This window comes from Sphaeramia orbicularis, chromosome 21, assembly GCF_902148855.1.
Source record: "Sphaeramia orbicularis chromosome 21, fSphaOr1.1, whole genome shotgun sequence".
NCBI lineage: Eukaryota > Metazoa > Chordata > Actinopteri > Kurtiformes > Apogonidae > Sphaeramia > Sphaeramia orbicularis.
Window position 1 is genome coordinate 39076729 of NC_043977.1, and position 21234 is coordinate 39097962.

Sequence of the window (21234 nt, forward strand, 5' to 3'; positions counted from 1 at the left end):
AGTCTTGGATGTTCCAATATGCCACTGACCCAAAACACAAGACCTAGTCAACCTGTCATTGGCTACAACAGAAAAAAGTGAAAGTTCTGGAGTGGCCCTCTCAACCTCCTGGCCGCAATAATATTCAGCAAGTTTGGGGAGGTCTCAAACATGCAGTTCATGCAAGAAAACCCAAGAACTTAAAGGAACTGGAGGCTTTTTGCCAAGAAGAATAGGCAGCTTTACCATCTGAGAAAATAAAGTGCCTCATCCACAACTACTGCAAAAGACTTCAAGATGTCATTGATGTTAAAGGGGCCAATACAGAGGATTAAGAACTAGGGTATGTCAACTTTAAATCTGAGTCATCTGGATAGTTTCTGTTGTCAATACGATTTAAAAAGAGCAAACACATTTGACAGTAAATGGCTTCACCCAACCACTAACCATGAGTGAAAGAAAAGTTTTTGTATTATCATTCATATTCTCTGAAAAATGGCCAAAAAAAATATTACAAATTCTGCTGGGGTATGTAAACTTATGAGCACAACTGTATATCAGTAAAGCAAAATAGTTACAGGATTCTCTCTATAAACAACCCCCCCCCCCCAACATTTCTGCTATAAAAGTTCACATTTTGAATATGTGTACATCTTGCCTGAAAATAACACTACAAAACAAGTTTGTAGGATTCCTAAAAGAAACATAGGGTTCCTACAGGTTTCTACATGTTAAATTTAAGACTTTTTAAGACCTTTTTAAGACTACTTAGATCGGAATTTAATGCCCATTTCACAGCCTATTTCACAACTATACTGGCAGAAATTTATGACTCCTAGAATTTAGGTAAATGTATTTATTTACTCCATCATCTTGATTCCCATTGTTCCAAGCTGAATTGATTTCTTGTACAAGGTGGAGCGACCTTCAAACACATTCCCCTCCACTTGTGTCAACCAGGTGCAGAATAATCTTTTCTCCAAACACACATTATTAAATTTGTACTTCCCCAAGCTTACTTTTCGCTTGTGAGCTGTCCCTTAATGTTCTGTGATCAATTCTTACTGGGGGCTGCAAAGTTAAAGACAATTGGCTCCAAATTTCAATATAAACTGTCGGGTTGGAACAAGTGGAACTGAGTAAACTGTTACTTTCTTTGCTTTCTTTGTTTGGACATTTAACAGACACATTTAAACACAATACAGTGAACAAGTTTAAGGCAACATAACGCAAGACCTATTATGTCAAATGTAATACTGTTTAAAGACTTTTTTTTTTTGAAAAGTCAAGACTTTTAACACTTTTTAAGACACCCCCCCCCCCCCCGCGAACTCTGAAACAGAAGAGTCTCTAATTTAACTTGTTGTGGAGGAACATCAACATGTGGTGGACTGAAGTTCTTTCTGTAGGAATGTTTGTGCCAGGAATGCAGCAGAAATACTTCCCCACTCTGGACACATGCTGGTATTCCTTCCACTGACTGAGAGGACATTCTCATAGCAGCAAGGGTGAGGTTCCTCTATGAAGTTCTTTATCTCAGCTATGGCAGCATCATGTGCAGATTTTGGTACAGCATTGTCTTTGGTGGAGGCGAGTGAACCTCTTTGGTCTCTTCATGGGAGGCTGATGGGCAGGAGTATGGGTGGCCAGCCTCTTCACCTTTCTGTCTACCACTCCATCGTACTGGAAATCAAAGCAATACATCCAATTAGTATTGATTTTACAGTACCTGCACATTAACTTCCACAGTACATAATCTGAGATCAAATTTATCCTTAAATCAAAATTAAAAAATCTAATTGAGATACCGTTAAAACTAAATGGCATTTAATGGGGGGGGGGGGCAGTAGGTAAATCCAGCATTGATATAAATCAGCCACTGGGACAACGTTCAGAGTGCAGAATTCCACAGGACCACAGCACTGAACTGACACCAAACTGAGAAGTCACACAGCACACTGCTGTATCTTACATGTAGTTTCGCCCACCTTCTCCAGCCTCCAGGGCAAACAACATAAAACAAAATAGAGTATTTACAACAATAATTCCTATTCTATACTATCACCAATTTATCATTTCTTGCATGAATTCCCACAGTACTGTGGTGGCAAAATGCACAAAAGAATGCACTGAAGTATACGCCATATATCACCACAGTACTGTGGCAACAAGAAGATGAGTTCATGGAACAGTATCCATGATTGGCTCTAGTACAAATGCTAACATTTGATTGGTCTGTGGCAAGAGACAAATTGATATTTTGTCCCACAGTACAGTGGCAGTAGCCATTGCCTTATATTTAACTCCAACTGATTCACTTATGCATTTGTACATTTAGTAAAAACTGTTTATTTACTTACACCCAGTTGTCTGCATGGCAGCCATTGCAGCTTCAACCACTTTGGAGTAGGTGCTACTGGTCTCTGCTTCAGAGAGAAAACCTCAGTCCTTAAATCCAGGATGAAGACCTAATACCATGCTGAGTGTCTCCTTATTGCTGGCATATCTCTTTTCCAGGTCTTGTGTTATTGTATCCTTAATGTCCTTCAATGGCTTTGTGACGTCTGAGCTTTATTCTGTACCCATAACATGACAAATTTGAAGTAGCTGTTGAATCCAGCGTCTTTTACATAGTGGGAGTGGACTTCAGTCATGACTAACATGGCGTCCTTCACTGAATGGAAATTTCAGAACTTTTTGAGGTTTTTTAAGTGCAAAACACGATACGTGTCCAGCTGCAATATTCACGTTGGACGTGTCATCTGTTACAGTAACAGTCAAGAATCATAAGCTTCTGTTGTCCATTCAGTAACAGTATCCTTTACACCTTGGCAATGTTCTCATCAATACTGCTGTTATGCAATGCTCTTGTTTGTGACACAAAGGAGTCCAGATTCCACTCATCTGTTATGTAATATAATATTCTGGTTACATATGATTCAGTTGCCCTCGGTGCCCAAGCACTGCATATCAAGGTGACTCTGCTGAGCTTCGAGAATCCAGCATCTTCATTTTAATGTCCTTGTACAAAGTGGTCAGAATGATATCAGTGATGTGCTGGTGATGCAAGGTTCCATTGTATTCACAATATTACAAATGCCTTTGCAAATAAAATAAATGATAAACAAACTTGTTTTGGTCACACAAGTTGAGGTGGTGACTGCAGCGTGTTAACTCAGTCCCAAGAGAGTTTAGAGTAGACCTTGTGGCCCACAGGCCCTGTGGTCATTCATGACTGGCCTGTGTGAGGTCAACTGTAAATTAGAACGTAATGTGCGTGCACTTTAAAACCTTCAGCCTGACTTATCAGGTGCACTACTGCCCCCAGTGGCCTGACTTATCAGTGCATGCCAAAGTTTTTGGACGGACGACCAACTGATGGCAATATCCTGTGGCCAGTGTGGCTGAGGGTAAAAATAAATGAAAAAGTATTTATACCATGCAGGCAATTCAAATATGTTGCTTTTATTTTGAAAAGGAGGGTTTTATTATTTACGTAACGAAGCATATGCGTGTGTACCTGCGAACCTGAACAAACTTAACATGTTTAGCTTAAAAGCACCTAAAAGTGAGGTTTGCTGGCTAACCTTCAAAATGCCAAAAAAGGTAGGCTGATACGGAATGTTGCATTTTTAACAAGACATGGACTGTTAAATATTTATTTACACAAACTGGAGGTAAAACCATGTGCTTAGTTTGTGGTGCACATGTGGCTTGTTGAAGGATTGTGATTTGAATCGCCACTACATGACAAAACATGCCAAGAAGTACAACAACTTGTCTGACAAAGACCAGGTAAAGGAGTCAGATGCTTTGCTAGTTAAGCTGCATCAGAAATGTAGCTGTCAGGACAAGTTACATCATGTCCCACGAAATCATCAGAAACAGTAAACCATTTTCCGATGGAGAGTTCTGGGAAAAATACTGAAAAGAGTACAGGATGTGAGAACAGAGACTCAGATTTGCGTGTGAAGAAAAGGAATGACACTCCACAGCTTTCAGATCCAGACTGGATCACAGACTTAGCTTTTGCTGTTGATGTGGCTGCACTATAGAATGAACTAAATGTCAAGCTACAGTGCAAGGGCCTTTTTGTGCATAAAATGTACAGCTTTGTGAAGGATTTTATGAGAAAGTTATGGAATTTTCTTATTATTTTGATCATCAGTTGCAGTGCAAAACTATATAATGTAGTACTTTTTACGATGGGAGAAAATTAATATTGAGTAGAATTATATATGACCCTTTGTTGGTTTGGCCCTCCAACACAACTTGGCTTTCTCATGTGGCCCCTTGGAAAATTTAATTGCCCACCCCTGGTTTTGAAGGATTCATACATTTGAGGTTAACTATTCGTTGATTTACTTTGCTGTAAGTCCAAATGGTGTCACGCTAAATCTGCTCTCATATTCACTGTGATCCCTGAGTACTTGATTGTAGTGTGGCATATTTTCCAAACCCCATGACTTTTGCATGTCTCTTTAGTGCCTTCTCTATTATCGAAGTTAAAATGGACTCGAGCTCTACCTTCTCCTGTAAGAGGGCCTATTGGTCGAGAACGATCTCTTGTATACATCCATACATACACTGATTACTTGTTCAGGAGTCAAATCATTTTGTGATGCAATTTCATTCCAGCAGAGCCTTCCAATTTGTGGAGAGATCAGTCTGACTGCAAAGTCATCCACATTGACATTGGTGACAAGAGAGGAATACTTCCCAAATAATTCTTCAACTTTGGTAGTTTGACAAACCTGTCTGGGTTGATAACTAAACACATTCCGAAAAGGAGGTAAATAAAGAGCAGCACCTGGGTTGTCCTCATTACACGCAAGTAACAGAAGCAGGTGGGTTGCACTCATATCTGTTTTGAAACTCTTGAGGGTATGGCTGACAACACCCTGAAAATATTTTGTCACCAGTTTCACTTTACTGACCATGAATTTGTAGAATGTATCAACATTAGCATACATTTTATTTGTTTCTTTAAGTTTTTGCTGAAACTGTTTCTGTTCTTCTTCAGAGAGCTTGTTCCCAATGAATACAGTGTCTTTTGTTGGTTCTTTTTGGTCATGTTCAGAGGATTCAGACCTCATGCAGTTCAGGAGAATCACCTGTGCAGACTTGGACTGACTTTGCCTCTTCACACACTCATTTTCAATGAGCTGTTGTAAGTCAAATACCCTTTCCATCTCATCAAAATCATCTATCATCAACAAAACAGGGACATGTGGTAACTGCTCTTCACATTTATAGTTCAGAAGTGTCACGACTTGATCAGCAACTTTAGCAAAGTCAGCGTTGTTGTCTAGAAGGACAGCACAGCGAAATCTGTCTCGGAGTGCCCATAAAGTATGCATGGCTAAAGTTGTCCCACCACATCCAGGTATGTGGATGAGGTTGAGCAACATGCAGGCTTTTCTCTCAGAACACAGTTCTGGTATGACTGTGTCAGTGATGTAGGCAAACTTGTCTCGTTTAATAAACGGAGTGGATCCAGGCTGCTCCGAGTAAAAGAAATTCCACCATGACACTTTCCCTCCTTTGTAGAAGTTCTCCTCAATGGCAATTTTGTCCTCGTTCCCTCCCTCACACTGGTTTACACACAGGACATCTAAAGTATTCAGGCTACGCTCCATTTCCTTCTCCAGAATCACTTTGCCTCCCCCACCACAAGGTAAGAAATGACCAGACCTTCGGTTTTCTGACCACAGACTAAGAACAGTGCCATTAACTTCGGATAAACTGAGCTCATAGATGCATCTAGACGAGACGTCGATTCTGCAACGAGCCTGAATCAAGTCTCTCCAGGAGGTAAATGCTTGCTTATTATCGCAAATGCAAAGGATCTGCTCTGTGCCTTTCAACTCCTGCAAGAAAGTGCTGAATGTCTCAACAAGAGGATCCATTGTGTCACTTACTGTTGACAAAAGTAAGAAAACCACAAGGAATCTCTTGTTTGGAAGCACATCTTTCCGACACAAAAATGACGTCACGCCTTGAATGGAAGCTCCCTTGTCCATCATCCAGTGGTTTATCTCTGAGGGTTCCTCTTCACCTATTTTCCCATTGCAGAAAACCCAATTTGTATTTTGAGTTAATTGCAAATTGTTTGCAATGTCCTCTACATCCCCTGTAATTTTATACTGGTCTGGTAAATGGACAGTTACTGGACTCTGCTTTTCAAAGTACTGCTGTAATCCATTTTCAGATGATTGTGGGTCAAAGTCAAGCACAGCTGTTGGGTTGAGTTCCACAAGAAACCCCAGTGATTCAAACTGAACTGAATGAGATTTATTAGTTACTATTACGTACTGCTCATAGTTGGACTTGTCTAATGAGGCTGTTCCCCCAGTTATCATCTGACACAGTTTAGACCCTTGGTTACTGCTTTTTATCACTCTCAGGTGCTTCTCTTCTGCTTGTTTTCTTAGTTGTGCTCTTTGTTCAACACTACCAATAAAGTCATTGTACTCCTTGGCGTCTTTGGCAGATGTAGTGTGAGGGAACAGATTTCTGCTGCTTCCTCCATCTCGAACAAAGAATTGTTTTGATGGGTTGGTTTCAGTTGTGACTGTTTCTTTAACTTTAGATTTTTTCTTTTTTGTGCTCATGCTATAAGTATGATAGAAGTTTTCTCCACAGATGGTCGAGTCAGGAACTATGTCCACTTCTATCACACACTTTTTGGATGACGTCATGTCCTTGTTGAGAACTCCAACGAATCGAGGTGGTTTGATGCACATTTGGGCACTGCGTTTGTGTTTATGCTCAAAATAACAATCAATTTCAGACTTTAGTTTTGCACCATAAGCCTCTTTGTCATCTACAACCACCCCCAACACTTGCCCATGGGTAAATGATGGCTTGTCCCCAATTCCAAAATGAATGGTACCATTTGTGCGAGTATTCATGCAGGCAGCTCCAAACTTAATTACGTCAGTGGTAAATTTGCACATTTTAGTCTCATCCGTTGTGTTGATGAAAGATTTAAATTCGTGGCATGGTTCTGTTAGGTTTAATGCACCTGATTCTGGGATGTTAAGAAAGCTGCCTTCCACGTATCTGTACGTGTCATGGTACCTATGAAATGGATAGGGTTCACATGGTCTTCCAGACTGGTTTGCAAAGCTTGTAGGCTCATCTTTCTTTAACTTGAGTTCATCTTTGGCATGAATGATATTTTTGTCTTGCCCAAAAGTCGCACCCATTTCTTCTAATTCTGTAGAGGGCAAAGTGTCAGGTGCAGCAATCTCCTGGTGAGATAGTGGTTCCATGATTTTGTTATGTGTAACTTCCTCCATAAGACAATCACTTGCTTGACATTTGATGCCAGGTGACATATTCTGTTCATCATTCTAAAATAAAAAAAACATAATATATTTTCAACTCAGACTATTACAGAATTAACAATTGTATATTATTATTATTATTATTATTATTATTATTATTATTATTATTATTATTATTATTATTATTATTATTATTTATGCACTACAGTAAGGCACATACACGCCCATATACTCACAGCAAGAAAGTTCTGTGTTTGGTTCCCAGTTGGACTAAGGCCCGTCTGTGGAGAGGTTGTATGCTTTTCCTCTGCTGTGCAACTTTCGTCTGGGTGCTCCAGTTTCCACTCCTATCAAAAACACATATGCTATAGGTTAATTCTCCTGTTATTGTCATTGTCCAAGATACTAGCATAGATCTGAAGTTAATCCATGAATGCCTGCAGTGGCAGTCCATTGCTCCTTGAGTGTGTTAAGACGGGATAATTGCAGAGGTTAAATTTCCCTACATGGACTACAAAAATTGACTTCTATAGCGAATTCTTTGGACAGAAATGTTGTTGGACATATTTACTAAAAATGTATTTGTAATGGTTAATAATTACATGTCCAACACGGATTTAATCGGGGTGGAGGCTATGGAAGTAATGAGACACCATAATTATCCTCCTTATCTCTATCCTTGTGGGTTGAGCCCACCAATATAACAAACAGTTTTTTACCATCAATGACACAGACTATGATGCACCTTCTTAGTTGTTTTTGCTCCATCACAGCCTTAAAATGATTTGATGGTAACGTTGAAATGCACAGCAATGAAAATGAAACTACACAAACTATGTTTCACAATATAGATACATGTCTATATGCAAAATGCACAACCGAACCAGACTGAGAACAAACAGCCTTTGAAACCATGACAGCCATAGCTGCAGAGAAACCAACCCAGCTAAATGAGGCAAGATGAGTATTAACGTTACCGTTTGCTGCTGATTTTTTTAACTAATTATCATTGGTCAGTACCCAATGTTTTACATCAACCTGAGCAGCTCCTCCACAGCAGCAAACGAACCAGTAGCACTTAAAATATTCATCTTTTGTAAAAACTTAAACATTTCCACCAACAACATTGACATCAGAAAATCAGTAAATGAGTTATAAAGCCCGATGGTACTCTGTGTTAGTGACAGAAACTGGTCCACTCTTACTTGGATTCTCCCCAGATTCAGTGTGCCGCTCTAAGACCAAACATCCATGTTCTCAAGGGGTGAAAAATAACAACCAGTATCACCTCATCCATCTATCACCTGATACTGGTTTTTTAGCATTTCTACAGCATTAGATCAGGGATCAAAAGATACACTGAAACACTATTTCTGGGAGCACCTTTGTCAGAGCACTACTAAATGTGATGAATAATCATACAGATCATGCACTGGTCAATAGAGATTTGTTGAACCAGACTCTTATCTTGACAATCTTAAAATAATGTTTGACCTTGGAAATGAAGTTACAATTTCAAATTTCTTCCTCCACTGTTGCATTGCTTGTAACTACAGTTGTGCTGCAGACAACATCACATTACGTTTACACATTATGACTACCAGCTGCAGTGAGCAATACTAGGTCTGCACTAGAAATAAAATGCATTCGTGGCCAAAGCAAGCTTAGCCATGCCAAGTCAAGGTGAGTCAAAGCTGATACTGACGGTGGAAATGTAGCATTAGAAGGGCTGAAGTTCTATCTGAAAGACAAATGTCTGGGTAATGCATGCAAACACACACACACACACACACACAAAACTATGTCACAGATGTGCAAATCAGGAAGGAGGAGGCATGCTTCAGTTGTATGTCCTTCTAGAACATTCCCATAGAGTTTTAATGTGTGTTAGTTTATGTCATCTTCAGAGCAAAATCCTTGTGAAAACAATCAGAATACATTTGATAGCTTTTGTCAGCACCCCCTCTTTTCCATTCAGGGGATTGTTTTCTTGACAATCGCTCACAATCTCTCAGTCATTGAGTGAGAGGGAGGGGCAAAGTTTCAATAGTTCACTTTACAAACAGGAGACATCCTGTATATTATACATAATTTGCTTTTAATAAGAAAAATATAATCTTTCTGTGCTATGTACTTACATTCAACAATGAGAAAAAGGTGTTATCATCATTATCACATTTAGTCTGGGGTCAAACTCATTGCCACAAGTGTTTGATTATCATCAACAGGCCAGTAATTTGTCAGCTGTTTGCAAGTGTAATGTTCAGTGTTATAACAGATAATTGCAGTCAGTTATGTTAAGCTGTTGATTGTAGTAAATTAAGACCATCTTTATCAATCTAGGCTGGCACGGTGGTTAAGTGGCTTAGATCAGTGTTTCTCAAATAGTGGGTGACTTGTGGGGGAGGGGGGTTTGACCCCGGGGGATATGCATAGCAAAACTAATGTCTTAGCATTACCCAAACAAAGCGTAATTGCACACCCGCAACAGTAAAAGGCAGTGATGCTTTCACACCCATATGTGGTGTGTTGTCAAAGTTTAATGGTTAAATTCTAACAGAGGAAGGGCACACACACCACAGAGGGACAGATACGTACATTAGTAAATACAGATCATGGACAAGTTTTTCACAGGGACAAGGAAAAAGACAACAGGAGAAAACGACTCATCAAAAAGTCTTCCTAAAGCAGAGACGAGAAAATATGATCAGGTGGCCTGGGCTTCACGGTGACTACAGCAGGAGATGACGAGAGACCAGTGTGTGTGCTATGTCCGAAAACACTGTCAGCGGACAGCATGAAGCCCAATAAGTTACGGCAGAACTTACAGGTGCTGTTGTCAAATCTAATGGTCCATTATGCACCTCCTCACCTCATAACCATTACTGTATTGCACTACTGCTGCTGCTGTAAATAGATTCACATGTATACTTTATATTGTACTATAGTTTATTCTTTATACCTTTATATACTTGTTTATCCTTATTCTATTTTTACCTTGTTTTTTTTTCTTTCTAAGACGCATGGCATTTAACAAGGTGAGAGAAACAGTACCTCAATTCTCTGTATGTCCTGTGCATCAATAGGGTACTCTTTATCCAAATAAAAATTCCTGATTTTTTCAAGACATTTTCTCATTGTGTGCCTACCTTTTTGGTTGAGATTGTACCTTGGCCAAAATTTGCTTAGAGGTCTTATTTATGTCTTTGTGCATAAGAAATCAACATAAGTGAATCCCCAAAGGAACTTTGTGTTGGTAAATGCAAGTTATGCACATTTACAGGATTTCAGTTCTGCTGCACCATGTTGATGGTCATATGAACTATGTTTTCAGGTTAAAAATGTCCAATTTCATCACAATTAATGCTATATTTTCATGTCACAAATGGCCAAGTTATATTTGAACTGAATTTACCTGAAAAATAAATATTCTATTCTTTTAGATTCCCCACTTTTTCTTAAAGATAATATACCACATATCACATGTTTTATTTTTACAGGTTGCAATATGGAGTATGGTGCTGATCCATCCTGCTTATGTTACGTCAATACATACATTAAGAATGTCACACGTCACTTTTTAAATCAACAGTTTTCTAATAATAAGCATTTTTATGAAGAAATAACAATTCTATATTGCGATTTGCTCTTTAGTATGATGATAAACTACACAATAAATAATTATGATCCTAGTTTTTGCACAGGGATTATTTGTGGAAACGGTGACATGGCTGCTGAGCATCAGTATGATGGGATCTGTAACAACCATGTCACATCCGTCCACTGCCACATTTTGTGTTTTTGTGTCAGCTGTTATTGTTTTAGATCCACAATACTAACATTTATGAATAAGAGGAGAATTAGCAATAGTAAGTATATAAGTTTATTACTAATAAAGTACTGGTACTGACCAGATCATCATGGGTAATGTCACGTCCGTCCACCAGCAAAAGTTTTCACATGCTATTCAAGATCCAATATTTCTGAAAATATAGCTTCCACTGTCAAATAATATCAGTAGTCTGTGCATAAATGTATTAGCATTATTTCAACACAGTTCTATGCATTTCTTAAAACTTTTTTTTTGACAAAAATAGCCACTCATTTGACCCCCTAAGTAAATTTTAGCCGACCTGTAAATGTATGACTGAATGAATGCATAATTTAGAGCTGAAACAATTAATCGACCCAAAGTGATCCAAAAGAAAATCATTCAACCACAATTCTCCTGAATCAAAGCTTTATTTCCTTCATTTCTCTGCTGTTAAACATTGGTTCCACTGTTGTGTTTCACATGGACGCTTATTGTGACGCACAAAGAAGCTTCAATTCAGGAAAACTGCAATAGAATATTTCCTTTCAATCAGTCGATTAATCAAATTGTGAATTTTTGCATTCGCTTCAAGCACCTAATCGATTAATCATTTCAGCGCCAGTGTAATTCACAGTAACTTATGTTTTACAGAGAGAAACATTTTCAAAACATATGAAAATCACAAAAGTGCATGGATATCACAAATCTCACTAGAATCATTCCAGTACCGACTGGTTAGTGAAATCATAACTTTTTTTTACATGCTTTCCTTGTGTATTTCTTACCTTACAAGACTATGTGCCTTTGAGTATACTCTAAAATTCGACTATGAGAAAAACAGTTTTCTACACTTTAAGACTTTCACACAAATCTCCAGACTTTTCAAGGTCTGGAAAACAGTGTTTCAAAATTTCACACTTTTTAAGACTTTCAAAACCTGAGCACGTACCCTGATCTAGTGAACTGACGATAAAAAAAAAAAAAATCTTTGAACCTTATAGACAGTACACCCAAATCACAGTAATGAGCCACTTGAGTTTTTGAAAGGAAACTTGATGAACATCGCCAGCAAGCGTGCCGCTTTGTGAGTGCTACCTCAATTATTAAAAAAACACTGTTCCCATCATATAAGGAGGCCTACCAAATTGCATAGTGGGAAAAAAAAAAAAAAACACGCAACAGCAGAGGAACTGATACTCCCCACTGCATTAGTTATGGTCTCTGTCATGCTGGATTAGGCATGCACTGAAAAAACAAAAAATAATCCCTCTCTGCAATGACACTGAGCCTGTTTACATGCACACCAATACTCTGACCATTATCTGGTATCTGGAGTTATCAGATTATTCAAGTGATCATGTAAACAGGACAATCGGATATGCTTTATCAGATAACGACAGTGATCTGATGATGACAAATCAAATTAATACACCTAAATTTCTCCCCAATACCCTGATATTTTCCTGCATGTATACAGGCTAATTTGATTTATTTCATTCTTTTAGATCTGCGCATGTGTAAACACAATTCAAATCACAGCAAATGGAAGTTATGTAGTCAAACGTGAGTGGAAGACAATAGGAAGTTTAAGTCTACCATCTCTAAGTAAGCACGTACTTCAAAAGAAATCCAATGGTAGACTGGAGCATCTAAACCATGGTTTTTCAATTATTGCATTTCTTAAGTGTATGTAAATGCATTAGATCTGTATTACTCCCAGTTTCGGACTTTTATGATCATGTAAACAGGCTCATTGTTGCAAAACGTACAAGTGACATTTCAAATGATCTATAAGAACAGCTGGTAGAAAATCTCAAAGACAAACATTTTCTGACAGTAATAAAAACTGCTTGTTCGTTGCTTATGTGTGTTCAGAGATGACCGGGTCCCTGTGTGAGGATTTACTTTTTTGTAAATATGTCCAAAACAGAGCCACAGTTGAAAATTGTTTAGGGTTTACAAGAATTTAAAAAGGTAAATTAAATAAATACTTTTTGTCAGTGGATATGCATTTCTTTTTTTTTTTTTAATTTTAATAAAATACAATGCTATTCAGAGACAAACAATACTAGTGACTTTCTGATCCATGTAAGCCGTTGATCCCTACAGGCAGTTTCTGAGAAAAGTATGAATCTTCTATTTCGAGTTAGTAAGATCAAAGGTAACATTTCATGTGGCATATTTGCCTGTGTTTCAGGTAAACCCAGTAACTGGTTCAGACGAGGTAGTGACACTAATGAGCTGTTCCAACATAAAAATTGTTACCTACCTTCTTTTCACCTTGATCAGCCATGGCAGCTCCTAAAAAAATAAAAAAGAACAAATAAATAATATTTTAGCTTTATCTTTTGCCACAACAGTTGTCTCACTCCACACATTAATACTCACAGCTGGATACCCTATCTAATACTAACTGACAGCTGAGCAAATCATAAGGCAAAGCAAGTGTATTTGTATAGTACATTTCATGTACAGGACAATTCAAAGTGCTTTACATAAAACATAAAAGCATCACAGGAGAGGCATAAAAATACATTTAAGGTGAGAAAAAGTTAAAATATAAAGTAAAAACCATTAAAATTGAAAAAAAGACATTAAAATCATCGGTGATAAAATGTGATTTTAAAGTTCATTTAAAAGAAATTATTTAAGAGTTTAAGGGAAAGTTACAGTGAACAATAATGTTTTCAGGCCTGATTTATATGAGTTGACAGTTTGAGCAGACCTCAGGTATTCAGGAAGTTTGTTCCACAGGTGAGGAGCACACTAACTGAATGCTGCTTCACTTTGTTTGGTTCTGATTTCGGAAAAACACAGTAAACCTGTCCCTGATGACCTCAGGGGTCTGGATGCTTCATAGGGAACTAATAAGTCTAGGATGTATTTCAGTCCAAGGCCATTCAGTGCTTTGTAAACCAGGAGTAAGATTTTGAGCTCTATCCTTTGACTCACAGGAAGCCAATGCAGTGATTTGAGGACTGGTGTGAGGAGGTCCAGGCTCTTGGTATTAGTCAGGACTCTGGCAGCAGCATTCTGGATCAGCTGCAGCTGCCTGATTTGATTTTTTTGAGATAAGAGTAAACAACGACAAAAGTTAATATGTAAACAAAATGTTGCCAGTTATTTCAAGAAATATACCAAAAACATCAGGAACAAATGTGCCTATAATGTGATTACAATGAGTTAGAAAAGTTTTAACAACATTGCAGGTATTACATAGACACTCAGTCAGGTCTCAGTGAGAAACAGTCAAGCTCTACACTACAAGGGTTTAAGTGATAAAAGTCATTAAGAGACTAAAACAGCTAGAATCTATTAAGACACCACTGTCATTTGAAGATACCAGGAGGATTTTTTTTAGATGCAAAACTCATTTATTGTGGCAGATACAGTGTGGAAAGACAGGAAGGGGAGGTAATAAAAAGAAGATATGCTCCAAAGACCTCATGGTGTTTCTGAGTTGAAGCTGCAGATAGGGCTGTGCAATTAATTGAAATTCGATTACGATTTCGATTATTACACATAGGGCTGCACGATTAATCGATTTTAAATCGAAATCGGATTTTTTAATTTGGACGATTTTTAAAAAAGGGAAATCGTAAAATCGATTTCATCTCTCTCGTGCCTGCGGGACGTGCGCTTGCGGGCTCCCCTAGGCTCCTCCTCCTATCAGTGACAGCGGTCTGTCACAGAACTCCGTGCAATGGCTGGACTTTAAATGTGTTCATGAGCCCGCAGTACTTATAGCAATGTAAGCCGTGGCTTCACGCACGGATCCCGCAACTGAAATAGAACTGCATGCGGATCACTCATCTTCCGTTGTCCCGGATCCGTACCGTACTGTCTTCTTCCGATCCGGGTCCGGGTCTCGGGGTCATCAGCCTCAGCAGAGGAGCCCACACAGCCCTGTGCCCACACACATCCACCCGCTCCAGGATAGAATCCCTCCAGCGTGTCCTGGGTCAGTCTATTCCACGCACGGATCCCTCAGTTTAAACAGAACCGCATGTGGATCACTTATATTAACCTGGTCCACGCACGCACGCACGACTGATGCCTGTCACTGACTTACATTGGTATCACTTCTGTGGGCCCAGATACCCAGGAAAAAATAAATAAATAAATAAAATTTAAAAAAAAAAAAAAACAACAACAACACACATATATATATTAAAAAAAAAATTAAATAATTAATTTAGTCCTCTTACTTTCTAAATTTTTCATTCACAAATGTAAGTTCTGTAACACAAAAACAAATATTATTTATTTTTTGAAAGATGTTGAACTTTATTTAAAGCTGTTAGATAAATCTGGAAACAAAAAGGCTATAAAAAACATAAGTATTTGCTCTGATTTGGACATTGTATTATAGTGTATTCCCCCTGGCAAACTTATGTTATTTTCTTGTTGCATACATTGTTTGTATACTCTATTTCATTCAATAAAGATTTAATTAAGAAAAAATAAACTTCTGTGGGTTCATCACGTGATACCATCACAGATTTGAGGTCAGAGCAGTGCCTTGCATTGTGGGCTGCTCACGAAAACGACATGCTGACTTCTGTTGTCTTTTGTAGTTTTACCCAAAAATCTAAATCAAAATCGAAAATCGAGTTTTTAGAGGAAAAAAAAAATCGGGATTTTTTTTTTTGCCAAAATCGTGCAGCCCTAATTACACGCAACGATTACAAAAATTATGTAATCGAGAAAAAACGATTATTAATTTTGAGTTGTTTTAATTCACGCGCACGCAAGCTACCATGAGCTGCTCTGCCCCGCCCCCCTCTAAGCTACTGCTGCCTGCTAGCCGGCAGGTCCACCCCAAGAGGACAGTTGTACCTAGCAGTCTGGAAAAACGGCAGGAGAATCACAGCAGAAGTGCTTGGTAAACAAAAAAGGCAAGTCAAATTCAATTGTATGGAATCACTTTGGGTTTGATGAAGAAAACGAAGAGCAAAAACACATCACGTGCAAAAAGTGTTTCGTAGTTGTGTCCGCACCGACCGCTAACACAACAAACCTTTTTAACCATCTAAAGTTTAACCACCGCCACCTTTATCATAATCTTATGAAAAACTAAAACGCATAAAAACAACTCCGTTTACAACTTCGCCCGCAATGCAATCTTCAGTCTCCGAATCTCTTTATGCTGCAACTCCCATATTAACCTAACCTGACCTAACCCGTATAACCCTAACGTAAATATTCTAGATGGCTGATGTATACAGAAGGCCTGAACTGAAACCTCACAGCACGCCACTGAATTTACTATGTTTCATACTACATTGAACATACTTGAATTTATAATTTGCACTTTACGTGAGGTTTTTTTTTTTATTGCTACAGTTCTATGGCAAGTCTATAGCAGTTTAATTACACTGCACTATTTATTCACAATAGGAAACATACTTGAATTTACAGTACACTTATTTGCATTCAAAGATTTTTTTGTTTCGTACAAAAGTGAACATACTTTGTTTTAGTGGTTAAAAGCTTTATTTATGTTTAAAGAGTATATCTTACATTGTTTTGCAAGAAAAAAAAACAACTTTAAGGTTAACAAATAATCGTTTTTAATAATCGTGATTTCAATTATTGCTAAAATAATCGTGATTTTTTTTTTTTCCTATAATCGAGCAGCCCTAGCTGCAGAGACAGGATTCATACCTTGGGTGGGTGTTGAGGCCTAAAAATCGGTGGTTAAAGGGGAAACCTCATGTGTGCAACCACAGTGGCACAGAGCTTTAGCCGATTAGTCACTGGCGTGGAGAAGCTGAAACAATAGAACAAATGTTTACAGTTAACATCCTTGAGTGGCTTAGATGATATCCATCTTTGTTAAAATATAAGGAATGTTCCCAAAAGAGGTTAAAATTGCCAGTGTGCAGAGCAGTTTCTTGAACAAACAGTAAAGAGGAACACTTCATGGACCTCCAGGCAGTAATGAAAAATAATAAAAGAGGTGCTCTTTGGTGAAGGGACCGTCAATGCACAAAAAATACAAAAACCAAAGTACTGTCTTATAATTTTAAAATGCCTTTATTAATTATGGCATGTCTCAACAGACAAGCTGAAACAAGTTTGGGCTCAGTGAGGTCTACTGACACATGCCATAATTAATAAAGGCATTTTAAAATTATAAGACAGTACCTTGGTTTTTGTATTTTTTGTGCAGTGCAGTTTGACTGAAGTCATGTATGCAAACTCAAAAGCCAAAGAACCAGCCAGTCTGGAGTTAAAAGACTGCGGCAGCACATGTAATATCTGACAGACACCTAAGTAAAACGACAGCTCTGAGGTGAGGATGTCTCAGACTATCAAATACCTGATGCGTCTTAAGAATTTAGGATAGTTCAAATGAAGATTGTCCTGCTGATTTCAATGTCATGTGGAATGTCATATCTATTTAACTATCTATTTTATGCATTTATTTTTATTTATTATGTTTTCATTTATTTATTTTTGGCTGAAGTACCATTGCTTGTATTGTGATTCTAGACATAAATCTTGTATTTATTACATCTTAAATTCTTCTACTGTTGTCAGTAATTCTTTTAGATTAATCTGATCTGATCTTTCATTTTTAGGATGTCTTCTGATGAAGGGCCACTGACAGTAATGCAGGTTTGTGTGTTCATTTGGATGGCAAGTCTGCAAATCTACATGCACTGCGATGGAAAAGAGACAGAAGGTCAGCATGAGAAGGCTCTTGTGCTGAAATCTACTCCCTGCTGAAAACCGCTCCCCCTTCCTAAATCGGTCATGAAGAGGACAATGTGCACCAAATTCACCCAGTCAAAACTTGCTGAGAAATGCTCCCTGCTCACCCTGGCTGATTAATTTTTCTCCTTTCTGACTGTAGGGTACGAAATTAATTGTGAATTATTCAACCTCTTAACACCATCATAGCTGTGTAGCAATTAAGTACTAATTCATAATATTGTAAGATATTACAGTTTTGTTTTTTATCTGTTTAATATTAAAGAATGTGTAAACTGTAATGTATATAAAACTTTCAAAAGTTAAATCTTAGATACACAGCATTAAGGCTGCATGATATTGGAAAAAACTGACATTGCAATTTTTTTTAACCCTGCTATATATATTGCGATATAAAAAAATGCTCAGGAGTATATAATAGCTGTGAGGTGCCAACATAAATGGTCAAACTACTTAGTTGTGTTACCTCTTGTTTTGGCAACAGGTGCAAGACTATCAATACAGAACACGTTTCAATATCGTCCTTCTTGTAGCAACAATAATTCCAGATAACTGACAATGCTTTTCTTTTTGGCACCAAGCCCTCATTTATGGTGATTTTCTCTTGTTTGTTGCTAATTTTTCAATATTGTTACCAGCAACTCACTCCAAACGGATTAAGAACGATTGTGATTGGTGGATTGCTGCATGCAGTGTGTGTCAGGCACCCTTGAAATTAGACGAGAACACGTTGAGTTCATTAGGTTCCTACATTGCAGAACCTGCGATGTGACTATTGCACACATGTACATCACGATGTCAATGCTCAAACAATATATTGTGCTGCTCTACACAACACACAAAAAATACTGCTGAAAATTACATCAGCTGCAGCTGGGGATTCAGTTTTTGGCAGGGAGCAGAATTCAGCACCAGATACTGCTGAAAACTGTATCCATTATCAGAATAAGCTTCTGAAGCCAAAGGAGTGAAATGACTTTAGCAGCTCACATTTGGAGCTATTCTGGTGTGACAGGGTGAATTTGGTGCATTTTGTCCTCTTCATGACTGACTTAAGAAGGGGAAGCTGTTTTTGGTAGCTGCTGTGCGATGCAGTTTTTGACAGGGAGTAGAATTAAGCACAACAAAGGAAACAGTAAATGGACTGCACTTTTATTCACCTTCAAGGCCTCACATTCACCCATTCAACACACCCATACACCAGTAGGTGACTGCCCCCATGCAAGGCGCTGCCAGACCCTACTAGGAGCAGTTTTGGGTTCAGTGTCTTGCCCAAGGACACTTCAACAGTCAAAGCCAGCCAGCCAGGATTCAAACCACTGACCCTTTCCTTTTTTTGAAAGGTACAACATTGCACTGTCTGTAAGATAAGAACTCCTTGGAAGTGTCTGCAGTACAAAGGAGGCCTTAGTTTACAGCTGGAGAGGAACATGTGTCCTCTTTTATGGAAATCAAGATATAGCCACCCTACATTAAATAGCATATGTTACTATCAATTCAAATCCAAAATTTTACATTGATGTAAACTACATGACACTAACACATATACATATACTGATACACATATACATTGACATATGAACTTTATATTTTTATGTTCAATTTTTCAATAAAATATATTCAGTCACATAGTCAACTTAAATCACACAGACAGTGGTCTCGCGCACGGAAGCTGAAAAAAACGAACATCTTATCACATCGACAACTTAAAGATATCTTACGATAGAGTACAACGTGGCAAGTTAGCATGATAACACAGCCTCCGAAATACTTACGACTTTTATTATATGACAAATAAACCTAGGAATGACCACATGTGGGCTAGTAGATTTAGAGACATAGTTTATAACTTTGTGCTTATCTTGAACACATGTCATATTCATTTAATGTGAGCGGACAGGAGGGTTAGCTTAACTTTTAGTCTTTGCATTGGTCTATCTACCGTTATCAACCTTGATAATGTAGTCATGTTTTACCACATTTGCGACAAAAACCTTAAACCTAAGAAGGAATCAAATCACGCATGACTAAATCCTCCGTTCTGTTCGCTCCTACTGAATAAAACAATGAATGAAAGTTACTTTACCAGCTTTGGAGAAAGTTTTGGTCGTAGTTTGTTGACTTGGGCATCGCGTTTGGAAAAGTTGCGGAAACCCATTGGGCATATTTAACAATGCCTGTCTGCAACTGGAAGTCAGTCCGCGACGAGTCATAAGTCGGTTTACATCAGAAACCACCCACCATGGAAGCGTCCTCTGTGTTATGGGCCTAAACCAAACCCTGTACAGCTGACAGCCAGCTGAGAGCCGCGACGAAATGGCGTCCTTGAAGACAACGCAGGGCAAGTGGGAGCGTGCCACATGTGGTCGTTACGTCAGTTCTCCGCGACCCCGACGCAGGGTTCGTACAGTACGTAAAGCATAGACATTAATACGTATATATGTCTTTGCGTACAGGGATGAGTAGAGGGGGGTCCATCCTGCAAAGTTAGGCACTTACCCGATACCAATACTTTTTTTCTATTATTATTATTATTATTATTATTATTATTATTATTATTATTATTATCATTATTATTATTTATTATTATTATTATAAAAGACTGCTGTCTTTCTCTCTATCTTTACCCTATCTTTATGCATGCTCATTTTTTCTTGCACTTTACTCTGTTATTACCTGTGAATTTCCCCATTGTGGGATCAATAAAGTCTCATCATCTGGAGGATTCTGTTGGGTTTCTGTAAATTTGATTTGATTTTGATTTGATTTGATAAAGCACTTTGTGACTCTGTGAAAAGTGCTCTGTAAATAAAATTTACTTACTTACTTACTATCTAATGTCACCTAATCTAATAATAAAACACAGGACCAAGATTTTAGGCAAGTAATTTTTTTTTTTTTTAAACTAACACTAGTTGCAAACATGAAAACTGCACAACTGGAGAAATGTAGCAATGATCACATGTCTTTATTAAATTCTTAAAATCCTCCTGTTCAACCACAGACAGAGGTTGTGGGTCCATCACAGTCATTTCAGCGATACTCCTTGGGATATCCATGGCTCTTTGCGAAGTGCCTAGGTGAAATAAGAAAATTATTAAGATGACTGAATCTATAACTTATCTGTGTGTATCCAAAAATAGAAATACTAATGTTCCTTCTACTGGAGTAATTTGCTGGATGTGTAGAAGAAAAACTGCAACAAATACATTGATCTCATCACTAGTGTTGATCTGATACAGATAGTATTGATACTATCAATATTTAGATGAATCCACCCACCCCTCCCTACAAAGAACAGAAACATTACTACAAATTTTTCTTGATCCTGATGTAAAACCTCAGGAAAGTGGCATAGATAATGGCTATAGCTATACTACCACTCAGACAAACTCATCCACTTGTATTTGTCAACATAAATTCTGATTC

The 21234-nt window shown here is 38.0% G+C and overlaps 1 protein-coding gene across 2 annotated transcripts; it reads right to left on the reverse strand.

Annotated features, from left to right (window-relative positions):
* Positions 1-413: 413 nt before the first annotated feature.
* Positions 414-20090, reverse strand: LOC115412917 (sterile alpha motif domain-containing protein 9-like). 2 transcript variants are annotated; one of them, XM_030125597.1, is made up of 7 exons: positions 19892-20090; positions 16753-16858; positions 14038-14137; positions 13355-13386; positions 7508-7618; positions 2340-7337; positions 414-1662 (listed from the first exon to the last, which is right to left on the reverse strand). In XM_030125597.1, exons 4-6 carry the CDS (start codon positions 13376-13378, stop codon positions 4503-4505), a joined length of 2970 nt encoding a protein of 989 aa, XP_029981457.1. In that variant the 5' UTR covers positions 13379-13386; positions 14038-14137; positions 16753-16858; positions 19892-20090; the 3' UTR covers positions 414-1662; positions 2340-4502. The 2 variants fall into 2 exon arrangements, with proteins under 2 accessions (XP_029981457.1, XP_029981456.1); XM_030125596.1 differs by lacking the exon at positions 14038-14137.
* Between the last annotated feature and the right edge of the window lie 1144 nt (positions 20091-21234).